We start from the raw sequence: 26,546 nt of genomic DNA, 5'->3' as shown, positions 1-26,546 counted from the left end.
TTGGTCAGTCAGATTCCCTGTAATACATGTGTTTGCAACTTTTAATTTCTGAAAATGTATAATTTTCAACTATAAAATTCTGCTTATTTTTAGATACGTACATTCCTGAAGCTTTATATGCTATTGTGCCTGTGCTCTCGGTTGGTTCTGATTACTACAGCGACTGCTTTCTTTCACTCAGCCTGTAGGGGTCACTGAAATATTTTTTTTTCTGATGAGGACTTCATTGTTTTTATCTGGCAGAAACAAATGCAAAGTGTTCATATGTTAGACAAGCAATGATTTATTATCAACATGTTGGAAATTTTTGACCTAAAGTATCTGAGAGTGATGGACAGCGTGTGATGTTAGTGTTACTATTGAAAATCACAATTTGATGGTTCATTTTACATTAAATTGATGTTGTTAAAATGTTATTTTATGAATATTTATAAACATTGCAATATTATTTTACTAATTTATCAAGAACCATGTTTGAATACATGCATTGACTAAAGGGCATTTTTTTGCAAGAGAAAACATGTTCTTTTTATCTGAAGAAAGAAAGGCACAGTATTTTATTTTTGTTTTGGTATCGGAGAAATCAAGCTAATACCACAAGAGAAGAAAGTAACAAACAACAAAACTTGCTTTGAATAATTTCATTATTTCTGTCATATATAACAAAATCAAATCAATTAATATTGCAGAGTAGTTTTTTGTGATATTATTTTTGTTACATTTCAATGCAGTATTGTCTGAATTGCATCCTACAAGATCAATTGTTTGTCCTCATGAATGTCCACCACGAGTAAGCAAAATAGTTTATGTTTCCAATAACAAGGCCAGCAACAGCCATTATTAATTTGCATTTCCAAGGGGGATTCAGGTGCAGTGTTTTTGTTTAGGACGAGCTCAGCTCCATCAAATACTATACTAGCAAGAAAGAAGGCTTTGTCTCTACAACTGAGCACAAGAAACCAAAAATAGAGAGTAGTTACACTGTCGAGAGAAGGCTTTTTTGGAACAAACAAATCCTAATATGATAAAAATAGAACTTTACAGTGACACTTACAAGAAGCTGCAGAGATGTTGTAGATGGACATGCTACCTGCCGCTCATCTCCACTTATGAACACAGTTGACAAACGAAAAGAGCAGCAAAGAAATTCTGCATCAGGTCCACCCATATATGAGAATCTACTCAAGTACTGCATTTCATGTATCCCAGCGAGAATCCACTGATTTTTTTCCCCACCATAATGTCTTCACTGTCAAGCATGAACAAAATTTGAGAATCCCATTTTGCAAATCAAAGTCTTTTCCCCACATAAGAGTGCACATAAACATTGCTTGAAATCATTTTGGGGGGGAACCAAATGTATCCATAACATCCACTGCCGCATTATGCACGCTCTCTTCCTGTCCTATAATTGAAAAAATATCAGTCATGAATATAACGCCTGTATATAAAGATCCATCGACTTTTCAGTGTTCCTGCAGCCATGCATGCAAGCATCCTTATTTAATATCGCTCACATCAAAGAGCAAACAGCATGCATTCAACTTGCCCCCACCCTTTAAACGTAGCCCATCCCCCAGTTGCCATCCCCCAGATGCGATTGGGCGGACAGTAGGTGAGAGGCCACTGGTGAATGAGCTGGGGGGATGTGGCAGAACCCTTGCTTTCTATGCATCAATGCTTTCCAGGAAAAGAGCAGGTCCGAGGCAGTGATGGAGGTCTTAAAGATGACGATGAGGAAAACAGAAATAGTTCTGGGTGGAGGAGGAGGTGGCAAAAAAGTGAAGAAAGAGCATAATAGACTAAAATGTTTAAATTGTGTCCTACGATAACAACAGTGGACTTATAATGCTTTATAATTTAAATGAGATCGTTGTCAGCAATGATGATGATGAGTACCATGGTGATGCTGTTGGTAGGGCAGAAGATTTTACTTCAGGGGAAATGCGATTCGGAGCAGATGGACCTAATTAGCATGCAGTATGGTATGTTTATTTATTGTGAGTGGCCACAAGTTTGGATCTGTGTGTGGTTTGTCTGTTAAAGTGTTTTTTTTTTTTATTAATATATTATGTTGTCTGCCTCAGGCTTGATGCTTGGTCATGTGCCCTATAAAGCCCTCCCCCCTTGTAGACACAACCAAATGTTGCATAAGACTCGACAATGCCACATCTGTAGTTGTAATTGAATATATACGGGCTGTTTAGTTTAAGGGTGTAATAAAATACAAATTTCAAAGAAAGCAATTTTCTATTCAAGTATTGTGAGTGATACTTGGGGCACGCATGACCATTGATTCGATTAGTGATTGTGGAGAATTCTGACCATGGTGTTGATTTGTCTGGAAGAAGTTGTGCGGTAGCTCATGAGCAGTACTTGGCTGCAACCAGCGAAGGCACTGTTGATTCAGTTTGAATCAGTGTCTGTATCAAGAAAAATACATTTGAACCCTGCTCTTTATGGGCAAGAGGGAACAGGCCAGCCCGTGAATAGCGAATATCCATGTATTACTGACGACCATGGAAATGTATTGCAAAAATATATACATATATAAATAAAATATTTTTTCCAAACCTTGAAAACCCAAACTCCAAATGATGTGTCAAAAAACGGCTGATAGATGTTCAATATAGCCCGACCTAGCCTTTATAAGAAGAATGCAACGGCAAAAATCACATAGTGGACCACTTCCTCTACTGCTTAAAAAGTGTACGTGCATACACTACAGTATGAGTGGTCATGCCAGTCTGTTTGCCTGCCTGCTGTGCACATGTTTAGTATTCAAAGCCCGGATTCAATAGGAACCACAGAGCGATGCGGTTACAGATGAGAAACACAGCTACGGAACTGAATTAAACTGAACAAAAACACATGGAAGAGGAATTAAGAGAAGGAGGCGGGAAGTATACCTTTGACCTTTCACATCCAGAAAATGGAAGTGAAAAGAAATATGCTAAATAGGATATTGCAAGCAATACAAAAAGATCAGAATCATCCTGAGTGAAAGGGCATTTGACTACTGTTGCAGATTATCTGGGTTTGAGAGCCAAACCATATCTGGGGGAGTGTCCAAACATTTACTCTGAGCACGCTTAGTCTGTAAATCCATATGTGGGCCAACTGGGACAATCTGCATTTCGTGTGTGAGAGTGTGGGTGCCTATATATGTGTGTGTGTGCATGTGCAGACATTACCATGAAGCAACCATTAACACTGGATTCAAACTTTGATCTTCGACCAAACTAAAAAAAATCTGGATACCAAATGTGGTAGTTAATACCAAAACAAGTTTGTGTGCACTAGAAAAGTAAGCATTTATCAACACTAACATCTAAGTTTGCAGTTTTGTAAAACTACACTGCATCATACTAAAACCTTTCCTTTACTAAAACCATACTTTTGACGGTAATAAAATAACAGCAACAAATTACAAACATCTCCCAGTACAAAGCCTTAAAGCTCGACACAGCTGGAAATCACAATCACAGAAATAAACAAAAAAATAACTTAAACTCTATAATTGGATTTCATGTTGATAGTCGCCTTGCCTGTGGTTATATATTAGTAGTGATCTAGTTACGGTGTTAAAAATTTCAGAAATTGTAAAACTGTAAGTTTTTGTAGTTACTGGTGATTACATTATTATTTTCAAAAAGGGTAGTCAGTAATTGCATTAATTATGTAACACTTTTAATGATGTGCAGCACTGACAGGAAACAGACGTTTAACCCAAGGCCTTCCTTACTGTTGCTAAAAAAAAAAAAAAAAAACAACAGCTCAAACAATGGATGAACATGTCTTGTTTCTGGAGTGTGATCACACTGAAGGGAAGAGCCTATAATCAAGTTTAATATATTATTCTTTCCTGTTTTTTTTTTGTTTTTTTTTACCACTCTGAGAGCCGCAACAACAAGCTCACATAAGCAAGGTGCGTCGTGTCACAAGATTTTCAGTTAATGCCTTAAAGCACACTTGCAAATTCATGAAGTGTTTTGAAAAATAAGAAGGCTGGAAAACAGGATGCATTCAGTTGAGGTTGTGTCATATCCTGATTGAGGGAACAATAAAGGGTCCAAACCAGCAGTCTCCCACAGCAAAGGGAGAAAAAAAAAGGAAAACATACAAATTTATTGTGATTAGTGAAGTTGAGTTTCCACGCTAATAATTGCTTCGCACTCACGCCACATTCTGCAAGCAAATGCGCGGAAGTTCAGTCTTTGGCTAGCAGTATAAACTGTATTATTTGACTTTTTCTAGAAAAATATATGTCGCTATTTGCGGTCTGCCATTCCTTTAAATACATTACAGTTAAAATTTTCGTTTTTTAAAAAAATAAGTGACTTTTTGTATTTTGTTCTTTGTGAACCAAAATGTGACTTTAAAGCCATGGTATGCGTCGTAATTTCAGCTCAAATGATACACAAAAGATCCTTTACAGAAATCTGTGCAGCTCCACTTAAGCTTCTCCAGCATTTTATTTGATATTCTAAAACATATTTATACATTATTTCCTCGGCCCTTCATGTATAGGTTAAGGCCCTCTTTAGCTGTACCTGGTCTGTAGAAGTCTATTGTAGATAAGCTAAATTTGCACTTAATTTTCCCAACACTATTGTACTGCAATGTTGTTGCCTCAAATTCAGAGTGAAAAGGTCATGAATATATGTATTATCTGAATTTAAATACAGAAATCCATCTTTTTTTCTCATTGCATCATGCGAGGATGAAATTCAAGAGGGTTGGGCAAAGGGTGAGCACGGGTTTTGCCTGGCACATTCAAACGCTTCCTATTAACACCCCTTTTAAATCCTGGCAACTGAGAATAATAGGCCAGACTGTCAGTTGAAAAAAGTCTTGTGAAATGTTTATCCCTGGATGACCCAATTGGAAACATCAGGGCAAAACTGTGTAAACCACATGGCCCTCACTGGGCTAAAGACAACACTACTGATGTCTGTTAGATAGGCTGTCTGCTGCCTCCGTCTGCACTGTGGCCACTCTGCTGTTGGATAAATGAATGAATGAATGAATGAATGAATGAATGAATGAATGAATGAATGAATGAATGAATGAATGAATGAATGAATGAATGAATGAATGAATGAATATACTGCACTACTGTGTACGTGTCAACAATTTCAACATGGGAAAGCATGTTGCTCCCCAGTTTATGGCAAGAAGGTTCAGATTGCAATGACTACCTCGACCTCTTTTTCTTTTGTATGATGGATGGCCTCTTAAGATTTATTATAAAAAATAAATTGAAAAAATGCAGGCACTGCAAAAATAAATTTGAGAACTAATGATATGGGAAGCTAAGTTATAAACACACAGACTTCTACTATACCGTTTTTGATGAAGAAACGTTTTGTGAACTGTTCATTCCAAAATTACAGGAATATTGTAATTAACATAATGATAATAATACTAATAATAAACAAATATTAAGAGTCTTTAAACCCGATTGTGCAAACTAGCGATTGCTCCAAATGCATGCAGTTTAAATATGCAGAACTTTTTTTTGTACATATATATATATTATATATATATATATATATATATATAATATATATATATTATATATATATATATATATATATATATATATATATATATATATATATATATATATATATATATATAATATATATATATATAATGACTACAACTTCTCTTACGATTGCATGAAATGAATGGCAATATTTCATTATTCTAATTTCTAGTTCCTTATTGTACAACTGCCACAATAGGACGGCCGATACGTCGCATCGTGAAATAAATCTGGTGTCGGCACAGATACCTGGTATCGACACAGATACCTGGTATCGGCACAGATACCTGGTATCGGCACAGATACCTGGTATCGGCACAGATAGCTGATATCGGCACAGATACCTGGTATCGGCACAGATACCTGGTATCGGCACAGATACCTGGTATCGCCCATTCATAGTATGCATATATTTTGCAGTATGCTCTGTTTGATGTTAAATGATTTAGCATAAGTACAATCCTTTTGCAATCACTAATACAATCAACATAAGGCATATACAGTCAGTTGAAATAGAACGCACATTCTGCCAATTGGCTCACAACGACAGTGAGACAACCAGCAAATCGTACCTGAGGTCTGACCAGGTCCATCCAGTTTAGATTCACATTTTGGAAGCGAGAAATCTAGAAAGAAAGAAGAAAGATTAAAACTTGTGGTTTGAAGACAGTGAATACAACTAAACCTGCCTCGCACTTTATAATAATAAAGTAAGATATAATTATATTATACAGTATGATCTTTTGTATCGCTTTTAAAAGTTTACAATGTTTCTTGGAGGTGCGATTGGTGTTTTCTGTATCAACATGAACTTCAGTCAAACACCAAAGACATGTTTTATTTGGTCAAACAAGCCAAACACTGACAAACTCTGTTTCTGGGTCACGTCAGTAGATAACAGTGAGAGAAAGCCAGGGATGAGGGGTCAGCTTAGGTCTGTCTCTGCCTCAGCTTCACCCAGCTGTCTCTCGAAAAAGAACAGCATGGCATATGCTTTCGGATTACAGCAAGCACCTGTTCACTTCCTGTACGTTTCATTTTTGCAGGAAGACAGGTCCAATGGAAAGATAAGTAAAACCTTACCTTGCAAGGTGTGTGGAAATTAAAACAAGCAGCAATGCTGCTTGGCTCTAAGCCTGAAAGATGTTTATGATGCTCAAGCGTGCATTACTTTGTGGGCAATTACTATATGCATGTAATCTATTTCAGTCATTCTGCAAGCCTAAATGGTAGGATGCCAAGTTTGATCCTCAATCCGATGCTGGGAAGGCCGAGCAGCAGTTTAGCCTCTCTAAACCAGAAGAGCAGTGGGCTGGCAATGTTCACGCGACACGGATCAAAGCCTGCTGCTGTCTTCAAAGTAAAGGGGAATGTTGTGTGCACACTTGAGTGGGAGAGAGCACCGTTTGTGTTGGACAGGCCATGCACAGCTGTTTAGAAGACAAATAGTCTGGTGCGGTGGACAAGCTCACACATGCAGTGAATGTAAACACACGATAAGATGAGTGTAGAGGTGTCAAAATTAATCGATTAATCGACAACAAATTGATTATCAAAATTATCGCTTCATATTGTCGAAAACGAGTAATTGTTTAGAACCAGATGTAAACACAATATAATAAAGATGAAGCTGGCATTTAGATGATAAAATTCAGGAATGATAATATGGAGGTGATCCATTTGTATACTTCTTAAAATGTTGAATGTATTTAGTTTTTGTTTTTGTGATGGGAGCCACCGGTTAACCGAGGCTCTTTCTTATCACATGGGGAATTTGCAGGAGACACGGGCCCGCCCACATCCTATTTTTATGACCCCCTACCACATCCTCCTCAGACATCATCCCTCCAGCCCCCCTCGACCTTACTTCCACGTCCCAAGGCGATGGAGGTGGGATGTAGTGATTTATACCTCTGTGCTTGTGCCTTCATTGTGTAATTGGTACTGAAGCTATCCTGATACATTCGGCATCTTAGAGCGGATACAAATAGATCACCTCCGTATTGTCATTCACAAATATTAGCATATAAATATAAATGCCAGCTTCATCTTTAGTATACAATGAGCATGTGAAAATATTTTACCAAACTGTAGCAGCAAGGGCACCTACAAAATATGCAAGTCTTTCCTCAAACGGAGAAGTGTATAATTTTCTGGAAGCCTGGCTACAATGTCTCACAACACAGTACAGTACGAGACACGATGAGATTGGTCCGTTCGTTGAAGAAAAACACATGGGCAGGGATCTCGGTAATACAACATCTTGTATTGTATGTAGTATGCTCAACAAATGAATGAAAAAAAAGTTTACACACTAGGAAATCCAAAGCCCCAAAATAACTTCTTCGGCAGACTGTTGTGGTGCTTTTATATTTGCCTTAGTTAGTAATTGAGAGATGGCTACACATGACATTGTGGTGAATACAGACTATTTAAAAAAAAAAAAGATAAAAATAAAGTGACTCTGTCTTCCTCAAAACCTCTTTCTTGTTAGGTTGTAAGAAAGCCGACATGTACACAAGGGTCAGCTATTTTGCAACACAGTCTATGTCGATCTGTGCTTTGGTCTTCAACTGTGACCAACTGCCAATTAGACTGCCCCTTGATATAACCAAAGGAGTTCAGCCTCAACACGGAGTCGACTTTTTCAAGGCGCGGTCCAACCAAACTTGAACTCTATAATTTGATGGATGAAGGAGACTTGTTTACCCTTTCAAGTATGCCTATCCCTTTTTTTATCTGTCCTTTCCTAGATTCACTGTACTGAAGTGTACTTACGAATGAAAAGCATCATTTTATTTTATTCTCACTGTAAAGTAATTAAAAACAGTTCTGAATACAGCAAGAGGTGCACAGAAGATCCTCACGGTTCAATGTATAAATTATTCCCTTGATGTTGAAAATCATCCAACACTACAGGCTGGCATTCAAAACCCTGTCTGCAATGTAATGTGTCTGGTAGACAAAAAAAAAGGTCTTATATAGTCAAAAGCAAGTTTCCTTGTAAGTTAATGGCCACTGTCCTGTGGCAAGTCAAATTAGGCCTTAATGAGGATACATATAGCTTAAAATGGTCTGACAATCGGACATCTTATTGAAGTGTGCATCCAGTAGCTTCTACGCCAATTGAATTTCACAGTGTACTTTTGTTCAATAATGCCAGGGCACACACCCAGTAACTTCATTATATGTTACTCAAGAGAACATTAAATCCGATAATATTGTAAAAATGTGCAATATTTCGTAGTTATTTTTAGCAGTACTTTGAGACTCGCTCCATTGAGCTACAACATATTTGATAGAAGTCAATCTAAACATGTAATCAAGCATCTGATTGTTTTATGATGACAGGTCGCTGATGAAGGTGAACTTAAAATATAAAGACTACAGTATCTAGGAGTTGTGGAATCACACTTCACAGTAAAGTCCACCTGTCTATTTTCAAATACATATAGTGTGCAATTTTTTTTTCTTTTAAACTACTCTCTGGCATTCAATAGCAGGTATTTTTCACTAAGTTCCACTGGTTAGAGAGAGACAAAAAGCTTTAATGTCACCTTCACTGACTGAAAAAGAGCATCAAAGTGCAGAAAGGTTTCCAGAAAAAATAAAACACACTTTAACAAATTAGGGCCTTGGGATCATACTGATTGGGCTCAATTAGGATGAGCAGTAGTGTGCCAAGATTTCTGCATGCAACAGGCTGGCAATCAGTAGGTTGCATGGTGGACAAATGAAAAGAAGTGGGATTGACGGAAAAAAAAAAAAAAAAAATCTGTAATGGCATCATTGTTGAATCAACATTCGGTATAGAGGCATACATAAAACAAAAACAATGACATTGATCATTTATCTCGCCCCAGAAAGCAAAACAGTGCTTGGCCACAACTGTTAGTAGAGGTAGAGAGCACTTTGCAAATTGATAGATTTAGAATACTGACTGAAAAGATCAATATTATGTTTGCATGGATGAATGAAGAGTGTTAGGTTACACAATAGAGCAATAGTGAAATTAAGAGCATATTAAGGGATTTGAATGATATGAATGAATGAATGAATGAAACAAAATGAGTGGGAACAACCAAACAGTTGTTTTCATTAGTTAATTGCTATTCTTCCCTTTGCATTCAATGTTATTCCTTTTTAGAGCAAAAACAAATGTTTTTCAATATATTCTCTTCATAATGGTGTTGTTTCCAGAGGCCAAACTCATTTCTCCATCATGAATAGTGTATGAGCCTCCTTTGCTGCCATTTCAACATTCAAATAACCCAACTTAACTGTGAGCCATCTTCATTGTCTGATGCAGAACAGCCTAGCTATTGGAAATTATTAATCGATTAATGTGTTGATTACTTTTTTGATGAATCACTAAATTGGATTTGAAATCCCAAACTATTTTTTACCATTTTTTCATTCATGATTACAACACAAAAACAAAAATAAGAGTTGATCTCAAATTACAGTAGACCATAAACCGACACATAAAACAGATATGATACAACATCTGCTAAAAACAACAAAAACAAGTACATAGCCGTTCCAATTTACAAAGAGACTCACGTTCTTAGGAAGAGCATTCTGGCGTATGTTCTTAGGAAGACCGTACTTGGGATATTTAAGAGACCGTACGCTGCGTTCTTCATAATGAGAAACATCCACCATGCGCTTGGAAGTATTTTTATTGTGATTGGTTAATCAGGATCCAATCATAAGCAGAACCCCAGCAGTGCTTACATCATCTAAATTCTGCATATTTATTTGTTTAGAAACACAAATTCGTCAAGAGAGCATGCCGAGGCATCCACTGCTCTGCATTGCATAGAAAAGGAGACAGTGATTGAAGTATTAATCGAGCAACGTAGTGGATAACTACCATAATAATCACGTGACGCAAATTGATCATGAAAATGTGGCCAACACGTTCATTTATTGATTTCTATCAATTGTATCGAGTCGTCGTTGTTGTATCTCTGCAAATAATACGTTGAAAGGCACGCAAGAATACGATTGTAATGCACGAATTTGATCAAAATGGATTGTCCTGCATTAAAATGCATCACATGTAATTTGGTAGATCTGTGTGAATGTCTGTTTGTGCAAGATGGTGAACAACAGACTCAATGGCACCAGGTGTCAGAAAGAGAAACAGCTGAGTAAGGGGGGCCAGCTGTTTCTTGTGGGGTGGATAAATGGTGCTCTTAGGGGGACAGCAAAACCAGAAAATGTACCTTTTATAAAAACTGCAGCTGCATTTCATCTCCTTTTAATACCAGGGTCACATGGAGTTTAAAGGTTGAGAGGGAAAGTAAGACATGCTTGATATCGAAACGATCTTTCTATGCAATATTGAACTATAAATTCACATGCAAGTATTGCATGATGTAAATAAAACATGATCCGCACAGTGCAAGCATATCTGCTCACCTGCCACTTCATTAGGAACACCTCTAGAATCCACTGAAATACAGGCCTATAAGGTATTATATGTCCTACGAGGTATTATGTTACCACACCAGATACTGTACACAGCCCATTACACACACAGCTCATTTTTATTTGATTTGCATAATTTTGGAATGCATTTACTGCATTACAATATTTGAGATCTTGACATGGGCCACAAGACAGTAATCCCTCGTTTATCGTGGATAATTGGTTCCAAAAACCACCCGCGATAAGTGAAACCCGCGAAGTACGGTCACCAACAAGAAGTACTGGGCAGGCTAACGAGTTAACGGAAAGACGCTCATTCGCGATCGTGCTAACACGATCTAAAGTAATGTAAACGAACATTTGGAGCAATACTACATTGTTCTAAATGTTAGACACGTTTTTCTGCAATTTAGAAGTTTTATTTTGACTTTTAAATGTTTTTTTTAATTTGGGAAAAAAATCCGCGATGTAGTGAAGCTGCGATAAACGAAACGCGAAGTAGCGAGGGATCACTGTAGTGTCTCTCACTCCAACTAAGATTTTTCTACATATATTCACTGTTATTGAAACAGCTTCCTAGTGTGAACCACAAAATTGGGAACCAGTTATTTTGTTGAACAACAATGGTGCCTTGTGAAATGCAATGCATTATTATGGTTGCAGTTTATTATCGGGTATGGAGTTTACTAGTTTATAACAGTGACGAATGGGACTGCATCATTGTAAGAAGTGTTTATATTTTGGTTGCCTTGATGTGGAAAATCTTGTAATGTGATGCATAATACTGCACTGCTGCACTTAACAGCAAAGTATTATTATAAAGACAATAGTGCTGTAAAAGGCGTCTTGGTGTCAGAGGCCTTTTGATACCGCTGTGGTATTTCCTCTTGGGTGCGCAGGTGTACCTAATATTGTGGGAAAGCAAGTCTTAAGAATGATGCACATATTTAATAGGATGTCATGAAACGACACCATGCACGCATAAGTACAAATCTGTCGTAGCTCTCCTTTCCCAAGCACCATCACAACAACACTACCGTGGATGATGATGTCAGGCCACATAAAACGTGTTTACGTTTTGGATGCATTGTTACATTGAGCTTGGCCATTCTTATTTGTTGTGACTCTGATGCCATTAAGTCAGAAAGGCCCCGTCCGATACATTGTTTTTTTCCTACATGATTGTCCTATAGCGTGGAATAATCATTCAGGCCCGGTCATCGTCAAATATTGATTATGGAGTGTCCAGTTCGAATATAGGTGCAGTCATCCACGCCTGAGACCTTCAAGTGGGCCACGCAGCTCTTGATCACGCACATTTAATATAGCCTGTCATTAATGCTGGTGATCCACAGCATGACAAGCCGGTTGAATCAAATGCAGCCAATGGGTACACGCGCAGCCTCTTTTTCTAGTCATCGTGAGGCCACCGACACAGACTACCGGTGAGCACACCGACAGTCGTGCAATTACACCCCCCCTGCATGGAAGCAGACTCGCCCCTTCCTGACTTACCGGATTTGAAAAACGCCGCTACGTCTGGAGCGTCCTTTGCAGCCTCATCCAGCCCCTCTGCTGCGCTCATGGCTGCGCTCTCTCGTGCACAAACCGCTCCTCAAAAATCCACAAACCGGAGCGATTCGGTGTCGGCTCTTGTCACACGAGCAAGCTGGAACCTTTCATCGCAGCAGATCCGATCGTGGAATCGGCGCTCCCCTCATTAAGCCAAAGACCTCCTCCTCCATTTTGACAGTGAAGGGAGAAATCCTCACGACCGAGCGGCGGCGCTCCCGAGTTGAACGGAGAAAGAGAAAGGGAGGGGGTGATATTGTAGTGAGAGAAGGTTGAGGTTTAAAAAAAAAAAAAAAAAAAAACAGGGTAGGAGGATTGGAAACGATTGGGGGTGGGATATCCTGGGATTCCGTTTCTGGAGAAGGTGGGGTTGGTGCATTGTGCACCACTTTGAATTTATCCCCCCCTCCCACGTCACTGCGGTGCTGATGCGGGCCGCGAGGGAGTGTCATTCTTGTAGCGTTTCACACCAGATGAAGCCCACATGATGAGCTCATTGACAGTTCTGCTCGTGCCCAACGTAGGCGTGTCAGGTCTTTGAGTCACGAGCATGGCACTTTATTCCTCCATGTGGTCAAATATTTATGCAATCAGAAAATAAAGCGTCCGTGCTTATCTCTGCTGGCTTCGAGAAAAACGCTGCCACAGTATGAGGTCATTTGGTCCACCATTCTAATCGTGTACTACCCCTCCTTATAACTCTTCCTTGGACCTCAGAGATGCGTTCCAATGCGCTGCTACCATCTAGAGGCGCTCCTTGCTAACTTTTTTGAAATGCACTTTATTATCTGGAGGTTTCACCATCGGTTCATTTAAATGTATATATTGCATCATTTAAAACACTGACGTGGCCTGACGTGGCGAATTTCTGCACAGCATTTCCATAATTCAATTTTTACAGATGTCCCTTTACATAGCATTGGTCAACTGTTAATTTTAATCAGAGTTGGCTTTATGCCTCTTTGAGTTTATTATTATTATTATTATTATTATTAATTATTATTATTATTATTATTATTATTATTATTATTATTATTATTATTATTATTATTATTATTATTATTATTATTATTGCGACGTGAAAGCATTATATGAATAAAGGGTATTGTATTGTATTGTATTGTATTGTATTGTATTGTATTGTATTGTATTGTATTGTATTGTATTGTATTGTATTATATTGTATTGTATTGTACTGCATATCTCATTCAGATTTGATCGTTATTCATTTATTTGAATCCGTATAGACACGTATATCTATTTTGCATTAAGTACGCTCGATCCCCAATTTATAGTGGGAAACGCTACCTCCCCCACGGCCTGCGTTACCTTGGTAACCATATCAACAAGACGATGACCATTAAACGGAGTTGCAGCGCAGCATAATTTCTTGCGTGATTTTGGAGAAACGTTCGTCAAATCAACACGTTTGTTGACGATTTCAATTGGAAACGATTAAAAGGAGGAATACGTGAGGCATGTCGTCCACGTCTCGTCTCGTGAAAGTCAGCTACAGGAACAGAAGCAGCCAGCCAACTGGGCCCGTGGAATCCCTCAAGGAACTGCAGGTAAGAGCAGTAAAACTTTACGCAAAGGCCTCGGAATTAAAATTATCCCCATTGCAGTCTTTATTTCATAGTTGAGACGTGAAGAAAATCAAGGCACTGATCTTGGTTATGCACTGCAGAGATTACAAATGTGCACTGATCTTGGTTATGCACTGCAGAGATTACACATGTTCATTTAAACACGCTTTTGAGTATGAAATACAATTACATACTGTGTTGTACATTAGTTCAATAAACTCAAGCATGCAGATTAGTCAATATTTAAAATGACTTTTCGTCATACATCTGGTTAGGAAGCTCCCCTGGTAGTGGTGACAAAAAAGTGGACCAATCTGCTGTCCATCCCTGATTTAGAGATTATTAACTTAATGAACGTGTTTTTGCAATTTGGGAGGAAGCCTTTGCTGGATGAGAAGATTCAAACCCCCAACCCTCAGAAGTGAGCTGAATATGCTTACCACTCATCTTCTGTCCCACCCAAATCACCGTCCTCTAATGTAAAAATGAGTTTAAGTGAAGTTGGCAGGAGTCGAGACGTCTGCTCCGTTTTCCTATGAGACCTTTGGTAATTGTTTTGAGAATCACTGCACCGCTTCACTTTGGCCTCCAAGCAGTGATTACAAAAAGTTCCTGGATGCACTGTGATTGTCAGTCCGATAGATGGCAGCATGTTTCCACTACAGTTGTTGCCATATAACCCAATAGGAGGACTGGGTATTGACGTTTTCAAACAAGAACCGACACAATATGACCAACCTGGGATTGATTTGACTCAATCAACTCATCTTACATTTTGGAAAACTGCATGCTTTCAAGTTTTTCAAAGTTCTTAATGCTGTCATTCATGTTGGGATGACTGAGAATAGGGAATAAGTCCTCTCATCCAATATCAGACCACTGACCTGATCTTAACATATCTGCCTAAGGTGTCATATTTATATATTACAGTGTTCATCAGTTTCATTATGTCTTAGTTCTGTCATGTTGAAATAGTTTCCTTTGTGAATTATTTAACGTCAGCGAGAATAAGACATACAATCAGGTCAATCAATATTGTCACTTTTTTTTGTTCTAAACATCAGCTGAATGGATTTAAAATGAAACATACTAAATGCGCTTTACCTGCAGACTCAGCTTTAATTTGAGGGTATCCATCCATTATCCGAACAGCTTATTCTCCCTAGGGCCGCGGGTGTGCTGGAGCCTATCCGAGCTGTCTTTTACATCTGGATCAGGTGAACGGTGTAGGAATTACAAATATTTATATAGTCCTTCCACTTTTTAAAGGATAAAAATTAATAGGACAGTTTAAAAATCAGTAAATGAAATGTCATTTTTACAATGAGTTCTGAAGTACGTATTCCTGGTGTGCATACTGTGTTTAAATAAATCGGACAAGCAAAATGTTCAAACCTCTTCTTGATATGATGATGTATTGTAACTACAGTATTGAAACCCACAGTAAAAAACATATGCTAACGTCAATTGTCTTTATAAAGGCAAGTTTTAAACCTGTTTTTGAATAGCAGCACAGTACATAGTGTAGGTGTACCAAATATTGTGGCCAGTAAGTATACTGTACCATATTGTGAACCCTCCCCACATACACCCATTTAATATCTCACTGTATCAGTGTGAGAACCTTAGAGAGAAGCCTCTCTTGCTCCCTCTGTGTATTTCTATCTTCCTCGCTTTCCCTTAGATCTCACCACAACATGTATAATTCACAGTCAGTCTCCTGTTTCACGGCGACTCACAAGCTGACGGTTCGATATAGAAAATCAGTCATGGTGCATTGAATAATTGATGAAATAACTACTTTTAAATGCAAAGTTTGGCGATGTTTTTTTTAAAAAATAGAACACCATCAGTCGAATCTGTGTGAAGAGTTGTGCCACACATCTGCTGGATGTTGCAATGAAAGCAAAATATTAATTAGTGGGAAGTGTGTGTGTGCGTGTGTGTGCGTATGTGCGAGTGTTATTGTATGAATATGTGTGCATGTATGTAGATTTTTTCAAGGCACTTTTTATACAATTTAATTTCCATTTAAACGACTAAAAACAATTTCCCACAAATAGAGTCGTGAAGAATTGGCATAACCTGATGTAGGGTCACGGTACATTCTCACTGATTTAATAGATGTTGTAGAAGTTGTCATTACAATCCGATGCCGTGTTATGATGGAAAAGCACACACAATTGTTGCATTTGATAATCCATTAACATTGCAATGGCAAAGAGAGCAAGCCATTTTCATCTCTTCAAATGGGTCACTAATTTGTAAGAAAATAATAATAATAATAACAACCAACATGGGTAGACCAAGAGCCTTTGAATTGCGAAAAGAATGTCCAAAGATATTTTTTGCATTATTTGCTGATAGACATTTGTACTTTGTCTCCAAAGCTTTTCTGGATGGTTGCCCAGGGCAATTCAAACATTTATTTGGCTCTTTGCCAGAGGGGAAAATATAAGAAATATTCCCCACACATGCCACTCTCTGTTTTAACTCAACATTGGCAAAGTGGGGAGCACGCACCATCACTGCCCATAGATTTCTGAAATTACTTTTTTTTCCAGCATGAACGCCAGACAATCCATTTTCAGGCACCATCCAAAATAATCTGTGTCAAATTTGAGGAAATTATGGCCTATTTTACTGCCACTTGTTTGAGCCCTATTAATAATAGTACCACTTTGTTACCATCCAGTGTTAGTGCATACTATAATGAAGGTTTCTTACGGTGGGGATCTTGATTAGCCTTCATTTCCACCCCCACAGCTCTGCATCCCTCCCCCTGTCCTTCCTGTTCTGATGTGTTAGATGGGTAAGGTGAGAGTCGGGCCATAATCATTACCTGGTCGACACCCGGTCATCCTACACCGAATTATCCCGTTAGCGGTCTACGTTTTCGGAGCATCATAATTTCAGGCTCATAACCATTCTCACATTGCAAATAAGACAGCTGATTGCACCCATAGCTACTTGTTCCGTCTTGTCTTTGTTGGCTGCTCTAATTCTCTGATGTCATGAAAAACGATGCCAATTAAAAGGGTGGACTGACTTGAAAAGAAATGTCAGTGTGAAAGGGCAACAATGATGCTGCATTCAGAATATCAAAATGAGGTAAGGTGACCCAAGTGCTCTGAAGTTTCAGACCGCTTGGCTTCTTAGGTCAAATGCAATAATTTGGTTAAATGAAGCTGGTCGTAAAGGAGAGTGATATACTGTACAGTACTCTACATGGAGTCTTTTGCTTGATGTAGGGAAATGTAGGTGACTCACGTATCATATTTTTGCATTATTGTATTTTTTTTTTAATTACAAGCACAATGCTACGATACATACTACAAACACACAATAATGTAATTAGGTACATAGCGTGGGAAATTGGCTTTTTATTGCTTGTATACAAATTGTTGGGTGTCTGGAGTGTCTGACCTCCCATCAAGTGTGAAATTAAACAATTGAGAATGTTTTTTTACGCCCATACATCTAATTTTATATGATTAGAGTTAGAACATTGTATCTATTTCTATACTGTCCACAACATCTTAAACGGCAAGTTGTGTGGATGTGAACATTGCAGTTCCTCTTTCATCTTGTAAGTTAAGAAGGCAGTATTAAGATACAAAGGTTACTGAGAAGCGGGTGAGGTAGAAAGGTGATGTGTCATGTTTGGGAAACAGCTCTGGAAACACAGTGTTTCCAAGGTCATTCAGGTAAGAAAATAATTGTCATTTTAGGGCTAGGCAAAACTAGCTGCAAAATAATGTTTCCAGGATGTAATAATGTCTTTGGCGATATGTTCTGTTCCCTGTAGATTTCTCTTAATCTTTTTTTACTGGTTGTTTGGCAGGCTACTGAAAAATGAAATATCTTAATATCTCTTAATATTTTTTATTGTTGGGATTTTACAGCTTTAGAGAGACAAGAAAAGTACAGTAGTAATGTTTTAAAATCAGTTGCAAAAAATCTGCAAGTCAATAGGTATCATAATCATTTGACCAGCTAGAATTTACTTTAAAACCCATTTTATTCCTGGATTCCACCTTGAATTCACCAAACTGCAGGGATTGAAATTATCTTGATGTTCAGGATCAAAATGATCCCCATCTTACTAAAAAATGCACGAGTGCTGTAACGCTTTACTGTTGATTCATTTATCTTTTTGTTCATGTTCTCGAATGGGTTTGTTTCTGGGCTTGTTGGAGAACAAATTCTAGGTTTTAAAAATTGAAGACCCGCAGTGGCTCGACTACTGTTTTAATTATCACTCAGGTCTCTTATTCCCATCTGTGGACATCATTAATTGTACTTAGAGTTATTTCTGTGAAAAAGAACAAAGAAGCTGGAGGAAGGTTTAGGTGAAAACCAGTTGCAAGAGACTAATTAAATATATTGGTGTATAAACAAGATCTATTTTTGACCCGGCCAATCAGTGCCGTCTTATTGAAGAGGTGGGGTCAGTGGGGTGTGAAGCACTATGCCTGGGGCAAGCACATGCGGACGATGCACCCTGAGAAACAATCATTGATGGGGGTGTTGGGGTAGAGTGAGGGTGGGGTGAGGGACGTTATGCAGACCGAAGATTCTGCCTGTTGATATCCGTTGTCTGGTATGGTGGATACCTTGTGTTATCAGTAGTCGAGCTGTGTGACTAAAATATTTTATAAAAAAGGAATATCCATATAGCAGCCCTGTACACAACAACCAAAAAATAGGACACAAATCTACTAAATGTGTAAATAGTTATTAACCATTTTGGGTAGCGACTGACCCTAATATTGTGAAGCCTTGAGCTAGAATAAGAAATGTCAAAATCCCTATGTCTCTAGCATGCATTATCTTCATCGTGATATTCATATTTTGTCTGCATCTGTTATTCAGCAAAAGTTAAAGGAGGAGCGTGAAGCCAAGCGTGCTCAGCTTGATGGAAGACATGACTATGTGCTCAGTATCGTGGCTTCATGCCTGGGACTGGAGAAAGCTGATGTCGAAGACGCTATATTGGAGGGAGATCAGGTGTGATTTGGAACAAATATCACTGCTTGTATTATATGAATTTTCTAATCAGTTCAGTATGGTCTAAGTAGTCTAAAACTCATTCTAGGATAGGTGTGTATTGTAGTCAATATATATATATATATATATTTTTTTTCCATTTAGCTTGATCGCATGGAGCAGTTTTTTGTGGCTGAGGGGCTTCTGCACCTCATGTTTTACTATCAAGAGAGTGGTTCAGTGGAAGGAGGTACGTCTTATAATTAATGATATTTGAATTTTAGTCTTTATAGTAACTAAGGTTCTTTTATAATAAGTCAATTTGAAAATTGCAGGGACATCATCATCATCATCACTGCAACTGCCTCAGCCACCTAGTCAAAGCAAAAAGCATAAAGTGTTTGTGACTGATGGAAAGGATGTGGCCCTGACCGGAGTGTGTGTCTTCTTCACCAGAGCCAACGCCTCCAAGGCGATCACTTCTGAAAACATACACAGAGTGAGAAAATTAACAGCAGTTACAGAAAATAATGAATTACCGTAATTTCCGGACTATAAGCCGCACCGGACTATAAGCCGCACCAGCTAAAATTCAGGGCTATTTTAGTTTTTTTCTTACATAAGTCGCACCGGACTATAAGCTGCACGTGCACATGAGTTTTTTTACAAAGAAAGACAGTACAGAGAAAGCTGTAAAAACCCATAAATACACCGCGCCACCATTTAAGCCTCAGGGTTCAAAGTAACCTTCTGAATAAAATGCATTAAAAGTTCACATTCATTACAACTTGTTTTTGCTGAGCAAAATGTCAGAAGAATTGAATTTAAATGCTGATTGATTGGGTTTTAATATAATGCAGATGGTCCAAACAGCGCCACTGCTTTGTGTAATCCCTGAGTCACATGGCAGAGTAAGAGAAAGGGTTTAGAGCCCTTTGACGCAGGTCACCTAGCGTGCATTCCTACTAAAGCTCATAATAAAGATATCAATCAATCAATCAATCAATAATAGTCACAAGCAACACAGCCAGAATAAGCAGCAGCCATAGTAGTGTTTCAAAATAGTATTTTTGTTTTTTTTTTTCTTCAAGATACCGCACAACAGTGGTCCACAGCCTTTTTACGAGTGTATAAAAGTGATCAAGTCATCACAAAAATCATGAAAAAAATCTTATATAAGCCGCATCTGACTATAAGCCGCAGGGTTCAAAATTTTGGAAAAAAGTCGCAGTTTATAGTCCGGAAATTACGGTATACATACTGTCCATGGTCTTTAATTATTTATTCTTTCCATGGGAAGCATTTTCATCTGTCATCTATTTCTGTGATAAAAGGCTCCATTTAATTTGATAGGTTCTTCTGGAAGTTTGGAACAAATAGCATTTGTTCCAAGTTTGTTTGAGTCCCAAGTGTACATATATACACAACACCTCTCAATATGATGCGGCACAAGTATAGTACACCAAGCTACAACCACAGAATGTGCATTTAATTTTTTTCCCCAGGATGCCAATTTCAATATGTTGGACACCTCAGAGGGGGGTCTGTTAAAAAGTGTGGAACAGCTGCTCTCTGAAGTTTTTATACCGACACTGACAAAGATGAACCATGGCTGGGGAGAGCTGGCCAGCCCACAGGCCCAAGCAGTTAAACAGGACTTCATATCGTCACTGGAAAACTTTGTGTCCGTGTTGGCGGGGGCAAAGGAGAGTCTACAAGAAAAGGTCAGCGACATGTTTGATAAAACCCAATTTAATAACAACATAACATTAAATTCAGAGTCTGTTGGTGATCACTACCTAAATGAGTTTTTAATTGCTATACATACATAATTTATTTTAGGATTTTGTCATCATTTATTTAATTTTTTCATTCTATGTCCAGGTTACTTTGAAAGAGTGCGATACATTTGACGTGCGGATCCTAAAAGGCCCGTCGGACTACATGGCGGCAGCCAACAACACTGAGACTATAGAAAAGATAGAAGGGTGCATGAAAGTCTGGATTAAGCAGATCGAACAGGTAAGAATGCTATAAACTACCTTGATGTTATTCACCCCAGAAATTATTAAATGTACAAGACTTGGATTGTAAATTTTGCATTTGCTAAATTGCAGCACAAATTATGTGCTTTAGGTTTTAGCTGAGAGCGACCAGCTGAGAAAAGAAGCCGAAGACCTTGGGCCACGGGCCGAGCTGGACCACTGGAAGAAGCGAATGTCACGCTTCAACTACCTTCTGGATCAGCTCAAGAGCCCTGATGTGAAGGCGGTATTAGGTGTGCTCTTGATGGCAAAATCTAAACTCATCAAGGTAAGGAAAAAAAATCTCACACAATGGCACAATCATACCTTTGTAAGATTAATGATCATTCACTCTGCCTAGTTGTGGCGGGAACTGGACGCCAGGATCACCGAGTCAGCCAACGAAGCCAAAGATAACGTCAAGTATCTCTACAGCTTGGAGAAGTTTTGCGATCCTCTTTACAATAGTGACCCTGTATGGAAAATAGTTGATTCACTTCAACAATGACAAGTTCATTCACGGTCTTCCTCAGTTTTGCAGGCATTGGCAAAATTATACTATTTTGTATTTCTGCTTGAAAACAGGTTTCAATGGTGGATGCCATACCAGGTCTTATCAACGCTATCAGAATGATTCACAGAATCTCTCACTACTACAATACATCTGAAAAGATTACATCACTTTTTGTCAAGGTAACATATGCCTATTTTACATAGCATCTACTTTTGTTCATTTGTTTGTTTGGTTTTAAATAGGTAACAAACCAGATGATAACAGCCTGCAAAGGGTACATCACTAACAATGGTGAAAATTCAATTTGGGACCAGCCACAACGGATTGTAGAGGAGAAAATCAAAGCAGCCATCCACCTAAACGAGGTAGCGAGCTCAATCTTGTTTCCGCTCAAAGAAAAGTTTCTTTGAGCAAAGTGTTTGATACTGATAACGTCTGTGTTTGTGTGTTTTCAGGAGTACCAGCGTTGTTTCCATAAGACCAAAGCAAAGCTCGAACAGACTCCCACAGAGAGACAGTTTGACTTCAGTGAGATGTACATTTTTGGAAAATTTGACACATTCCAGCGACGACTCAACAAGATCCTGGAAATGTTGGCCACCATTTCTACCTATTCGGCCCTTCAGGATGCAAAAATAGAGGGACTTGAGACGGTGGCAACCAGGTTTCAAGTAAGATCTAAGATTGCTATGTCAGTGCCAGGCAAACTGTAAACTCTGTACAAGATATTTAATTATGTAGCAAGCATGCAGATGGGTTTGCGGAGTCAAAACAAATACAGTACTGAATGTAAGTCAAGGTTCCTTAAGTACAGTGCTAACAAATCCAGCATGGTTGTGTTGTGTTTTTGTGCTGGTCTTGGATTTACACTTTTCTCCATAATAACCTTAAATTTTTGTCTATGTCTTTGCTGTCATGAATGATCAAGACTACAGAAATGCAGGCAAAATGGGAGGTAATGTATTATTTGTATCTTCTTCAAAATGATTCAAATTCAATATTGGACTAGTCACAATTTGATTGTAGCAGAACAATAACATTGATTTTTATGGGCTTGATTATTTTTTCAATTTTAATGTTGTTTTGGCAGATAATAATGCTGAACATGAAGACAAAACATTATAGCTTCCTTGACCAAAGAAGAACTGACTTTGATGTGGACTATGAGGAATTCTGCAAAAGTACGACTGAACTTCATGTATGTTGGATTTGATCATACAGTCAGTTATTTTGAGTAGTTCGACTAATGAGAGTTATAACCTTTTTTCCCCTGGTTTATTTAGGAGCAACTGATGAATTTCATGGATTGCACCTTCAACAAAATTTCAAATACAGAACAAGCTCTTGACATGCTTAAAAAATTTCAAAGGTAGTCCACTGTTTACGTCTGTTCCCTTTTGCTATTACACACTTTATGAGTAAGTAAACAAATAAAGATACTGAAACACTCCGGACATGAATTTGATCTCGTGAATCAATTTTCTGTGAATTTAATAGACTGGGCATCCCCAACCTTGGCATTGATGAGAAGTACCAGCATATTCTCAAGAGTTATGGCCGCGACATTGAAATGGTGTCCAATCTCTTCATGAAGCAAAAACAAGACCCCCCAATTGGCCGAAACTTGCCCCCAGTCTCTGGCCGGATCATGTGGGCTCGCCAGCTGTACAGCAGAATTCAGGGTCCCATGGATCTTTTTCAACAGGTTTATTTATCGTCATCATAATCATCACTGTCTTGACATATTAACATGTTTCAAATGTATCTGTCCTTGTTTGATATCTGGATAGCACACGGGCGTTCTTTCCACACCTGAGGCTAAGAAGATCATCCGGAATTACAACAGGATAGCAGCAGTTCTGCTTGAGTATGAAATACTTCACCATCAACGCTGGATGAAGACGGTAAAGTATAGAGGAAATACGGGAGGGGGAAAAATTTCCACATTACAATCATATCCATTCTATCCAGGTTGAGGATGCCAGGCCTGGCCTACAGGCATCTTTGCTGGTCCGGTCAAAAGAGACAGGAGAACTGTTTGTGAACTTTGACCCGGAGATTATGAAGCAAATCAGAGAGTCAAACTGCATGAGGAGAAACAATTTTGAGGTCCCACTCTTTGCTGCCCTCTTGCAACAAAAACAGGATACCCTCAAAATGAACTTTAACAATTTACAGGTTGCTATTAGATCTCACTTAATCACATTGAAAATTATCTTGCAAGATGAAAATGTGTGCCAAGCTTACAAAACATTAGTATGGCAATGTCTGTGAGTCAATTCACATATGATGCTTACCTTTGCTATTTCAGTTCATGCTGAGTGAGAATGCTCGAGTTCGTGGAAAAATTCAGAGTGCTTTTGAACAACTGGCCATGCCACATGTAACTAAGGTAAGGATTTGCATGTTTATGTGTGTGTGTGTGTTTACAGTGTGTCCTCACCAGAAGTAGATATATTTAGAACAGGCTGCCGGCCTCCATACGCGGTCCTTGGGAACTAACGTGTGCCTGAACAGCATAAGACAAAGATAATTGGGATTGTCTGGTGGCATGCAATACAATATATGACACAACTACAGTGTGTAAAATAATTTTTCATGAACTTGACAGGTAGATGAGGCAATACAGCCAGGGTTGACATCCCTCAACTGGACATCAATGAACACAGACAAGTATCTCAGTACCGTTTACAAATCCTTGGGTAAGTTCAGATAAATCCAGTAAGATCAGTTTCTCACAAGTTACTTTACAACCCAGCATGGGCTCCATCTGATGAAATTAGGTTAAAATTCTACACTGTTCTTTTTCATACTGTCATTCATAATTAATATTCAGCCTCACTCTTCACTATCTACCATATTCCTTTGATTATCTTTTTATGTGTCTGGTTGCTGCTGCTCCTCCTCTTGTCACTGTACATTATTTCCATCGTGTCATTCACTGCTGATCATCATTTTTACACTCGTTTCTGACTGCTTCTTGCTGCCTTTTCTCCTCCAGAGAATCTGGAGCTGTTGATGGACAGAGTGAATGACCTGGCAGAGTTCAGGATAGATGCAGTGTTGCAGGAGATGAGCACATGCACATTGTGCATTCTCCCAGAAGATGAACCTGTTACCTGTGAAGACTTTGTTAAGACCACCAGGGTAAATGCATACGTTGTGTCAAATAAAATAAACGGAAGCGAGTTGGCTGTATGATGAAATAGCCAATGAATTCACCGTATCATCAGCATGTGCTGAAACTTCTTCAGAAATACCAAACTGTACCATTATTAAAACATTAAAAACGGAAAATTTCTTATAATTTAAAACATTAATGATACATTGAGCTTATACTTTTGAAACCGTTCTTTTTGCTGTGAATTATTTTAAAAGAACCAAGAGCTGAACGAAATAATGAGGTAATGAACCCATCCCGCTGAATCCATCATATCCTTTTGGAATTATTGTTGGGCTGGAATTCTCTAGGCCTCCTTGTGCATTGACTGTTTGTGTGTATAGGACTTGTGTATTAAGCAAGCCCAGAGTCTACACACCAAGAGCCTTCAGGTGGAGGAAGCAGCTAATGAACTGATCAACATGCTGCTGGAGTTTGACCACAATCAAAGAGAGGAGGGTGAAAAGTTAGAAGAAGAAATCTGCCCTCAGAGGAAAACAGAAGACAGTCTCGACAGGGAAGGTATTACCACTCCGTTCAGGGAAAAATCAGAATTCAAAATTGTATCGCATTCAGTGCAACATATTTGAGGTACCGAAAAGTTTTGGCTTTGTTAGCAAGTCCTTGTAAAGCTTTTACTAGTATTGTCCAGTATTGTCCATGACTGTAACTGAGTGATCACTTCACTGGGACAACTTTATTATTAGCCTTTTGTCCTTATACATATATTAAGAAACCTGTAACATCAGTTTGTTCAACTGCTGACCCTGTACAACAAATGTTGAGGGCCGTCAGAAGCCCGTCTCTCCTCCAGACACATCTTACTACCCCCTGCCAGTGTTGGTCCGTCTTCCCCCTTGGTAAGGAGGAGGAGGAAGCGAGACCTGATGCAAGTGATGGAGTTGGAGGCACAGGAGCTGCTGTCATATTTCAACCACCGCAATGTAGATGCTTTGCTCAAACTGACACGGAACACCTTGGAGACATTACGCAAGCATATCCAGACCTCCCCACTTGCACATTTCATGGGTGGGTTTTTGCTTTTTATTTTATTTTTTGTATTCTAACAATCTACATTGATTAGTTTCTGATGAGCTTCATTTTTTTCTTCAGCCTTGTAATGACCTCAAAAATGTCACTTTTTGATGTGTACAATTTCCTAAGCAAGAAACCGCATCACTTGTCCTTTAGGTGAGAATGATTCACCCAGACGTGGGAGGAGCAACGGCCAGCAGGCAATCTTCAGAGTCAACGCAACGCTTTCCATCCCAAATATTGCCATCATTCCAACTCTGGAGGACATACAGCAAGCATTGAATAGGACGGTCGAGTGCGTGGTCAGTGTTAGCAAAGGCGTTGGCCAGTGGAACAAAGAAAGGATCTCAAAGGTGTGTGATCTTTTACAATACAGTTTGCAACAAGGCAAGGGTAGCCTATTTTGATGAAACAAATAATCAAACACTCCGCATCTTAATCAAGACTTGGTAAAATGGAATGTTTGGTTCTTTTGCAGAGAAAAATGAACGAAAAGCGAATAGCAGCATTGAAGCCAGAAAGTTCTGAAAGTGAATCAGAAGATGGAACAACAACGTACCGGAGCCTTGCGGGTGCAGTGAATCCTTCACATTGTTCATTGTTCTTTTTGTGTGGCTAAAAACAATAATCATTACTGAATGTACAATCGTGTCTTCAACAATTTTAGCAATATTATGAC

General features: G+C 38.6%; 2 protein-coding genes across 3 annotated transcripts in view; one reads left to right on the top strand and one right to left on the bottom strand.

Annotated features, from left to right (window-relative positions):
- The window catches only part of triob (trio Rho guanine nucleotide exchange factor b), a 68,068-nt gene extending 54,835 nt beyond the window's left edge, over positions 1 to 13,233 (bottom strand). Inside the window, exons 1-2 of one of the 2 annotated variants that reach the window (XM_088386293.1) lie at positions 12,503 to 13,233; positions 6,124 to 6,177 (exon numbers count right to left, since the gene is read on the bottom strand). In XM_088386293.1, coding sequence (XP_088242419.1) covers positions 6,124 to 6,177; positions 12,503 to 12,572 — 124 coding nt within the window. In that variant the 5' untranslated portion in view covers positions 12,573 to 13,233. The remainder of the gene's footprint in view (positions 1 to 6,123; positions 6,178 to 12,502) is intronic. The other variant, XM_088386292.1, reaches the window with a different exon arrangement.
- Positions 13,234 to 13,991: 758 nt separating this feature from the next.
- dnah5 (dynein, axonemal, heavy chain 5) overlaps positions 13,992 to 26,546 on the top strand; it is a 57,532-nt gene continuing 44,977 nt past the window's right edge. The window contains exons 1-24 of the mRNA XM_088388125.1: positions 13,992 to 14,127; positions 19,021 to 19,155; positions 19,300 to 19,384; positions 19,470 to 19,633; positions 20,640 to 20,858; positions 21,019 to 21,156; positions 21,271 to 21,447; positions 21,520 to 21,633; positions 21,744 to 21,851; positions 21,915 to 22,037; positions 22,128 to 22,343; positions 22,601 to 22,627; positions 22,763 to 22,870; positions 22,956 to 23,041; positions 23,170 to 23,377; positions 23,463 to 23,576; positions 23,644 to 23,850; positions 23,984 to 24,064; positions 24,284 to 24,374; positions 24,674 to 24,819; positions 25,177 to 25,354; positions 25,619 to 25,861; positions 26,024 to 26,220; positions 26,346 to 26,439. Coding sequence (XP_088244251.1) covers positions 14,038 to 14,127; positions 19,021 to 19,155; positions 19,300 to 19,384; positions 19,470 to 19,633; positions 20,640 to 20,858; positions 21,019 to 21,156; positions 21,271 to 21,447; positions 21,520 to 21,633; positions 21,744 to 21,851; positions 21,915 to 22,037; positions 22,128 to 22,343; positions 22,601 to 22,627; positions 22,763 to 22,870; positions 22,956 to 23,041; positions 23,170 to 23,377; positions 23,463 to 23,576; positions 23,644 to 23,850; positions 23,984 to 24,064; positions 24,284 to 24,374; positions 24,674 to 24,819; positions 25,177 to 25,354; positions 25,619 to 25,861; positions 26,024 to 26,220; positions 26,346 to 26,439 — 3,349 coding nt within the window. The 5' untranslated portion in view covers positions 13,992 to 14,037. The remainder of the gene's footprint in view (positions 14,128 to 19,020; positions 19,156 to 19,299; positions 19,385 to 19,469; positions 19,634 to 20,639; positions 20,859 to 21,018; positions 21,157 to 21,270; positions 21,448 to 21,519; positions 21,634 to 21,743; positions 21,852 to 21,914; positions 22,038 to 22,127; positions 22,344 to 22,600; positions 22,628 to 22,762; positions 22,871 to 22,955; positions 23,042 to 23,169; positions 23,378 to 23,462; positions 23,577 to 23,643; positions 23,851 to 23,983; positions 24,065 to 24,283; positions 24,375 to 24,673; positions 24,820 to 25,176; positions 25,355 to 25,618; positions 25,862 to 26,023; positions 26,221 to 26,345; positions 26,440 to 26,546) is intronic.

Source organism: Syngnathus floridae, chromosome 10 (assembly GCF_059516105.1).
Source record: "Syngnathus floridae isolate MCC-2025c chromosome 10, RoL_Sflo_1.0, whole genome shotgun sequence".
Taxonomy (NCBI): domain Eukaryota; kingdom Metazoa; phylum Chordata; class Actinopteri; order Syngnathiformes; family Syngnathidae; genus Syngnathus; species Syngnathus floridae.
Note: the sequence above shows the minus strand (reverse complement) of the source record. Positions and strands in the feature narration are given on the sequence as shown.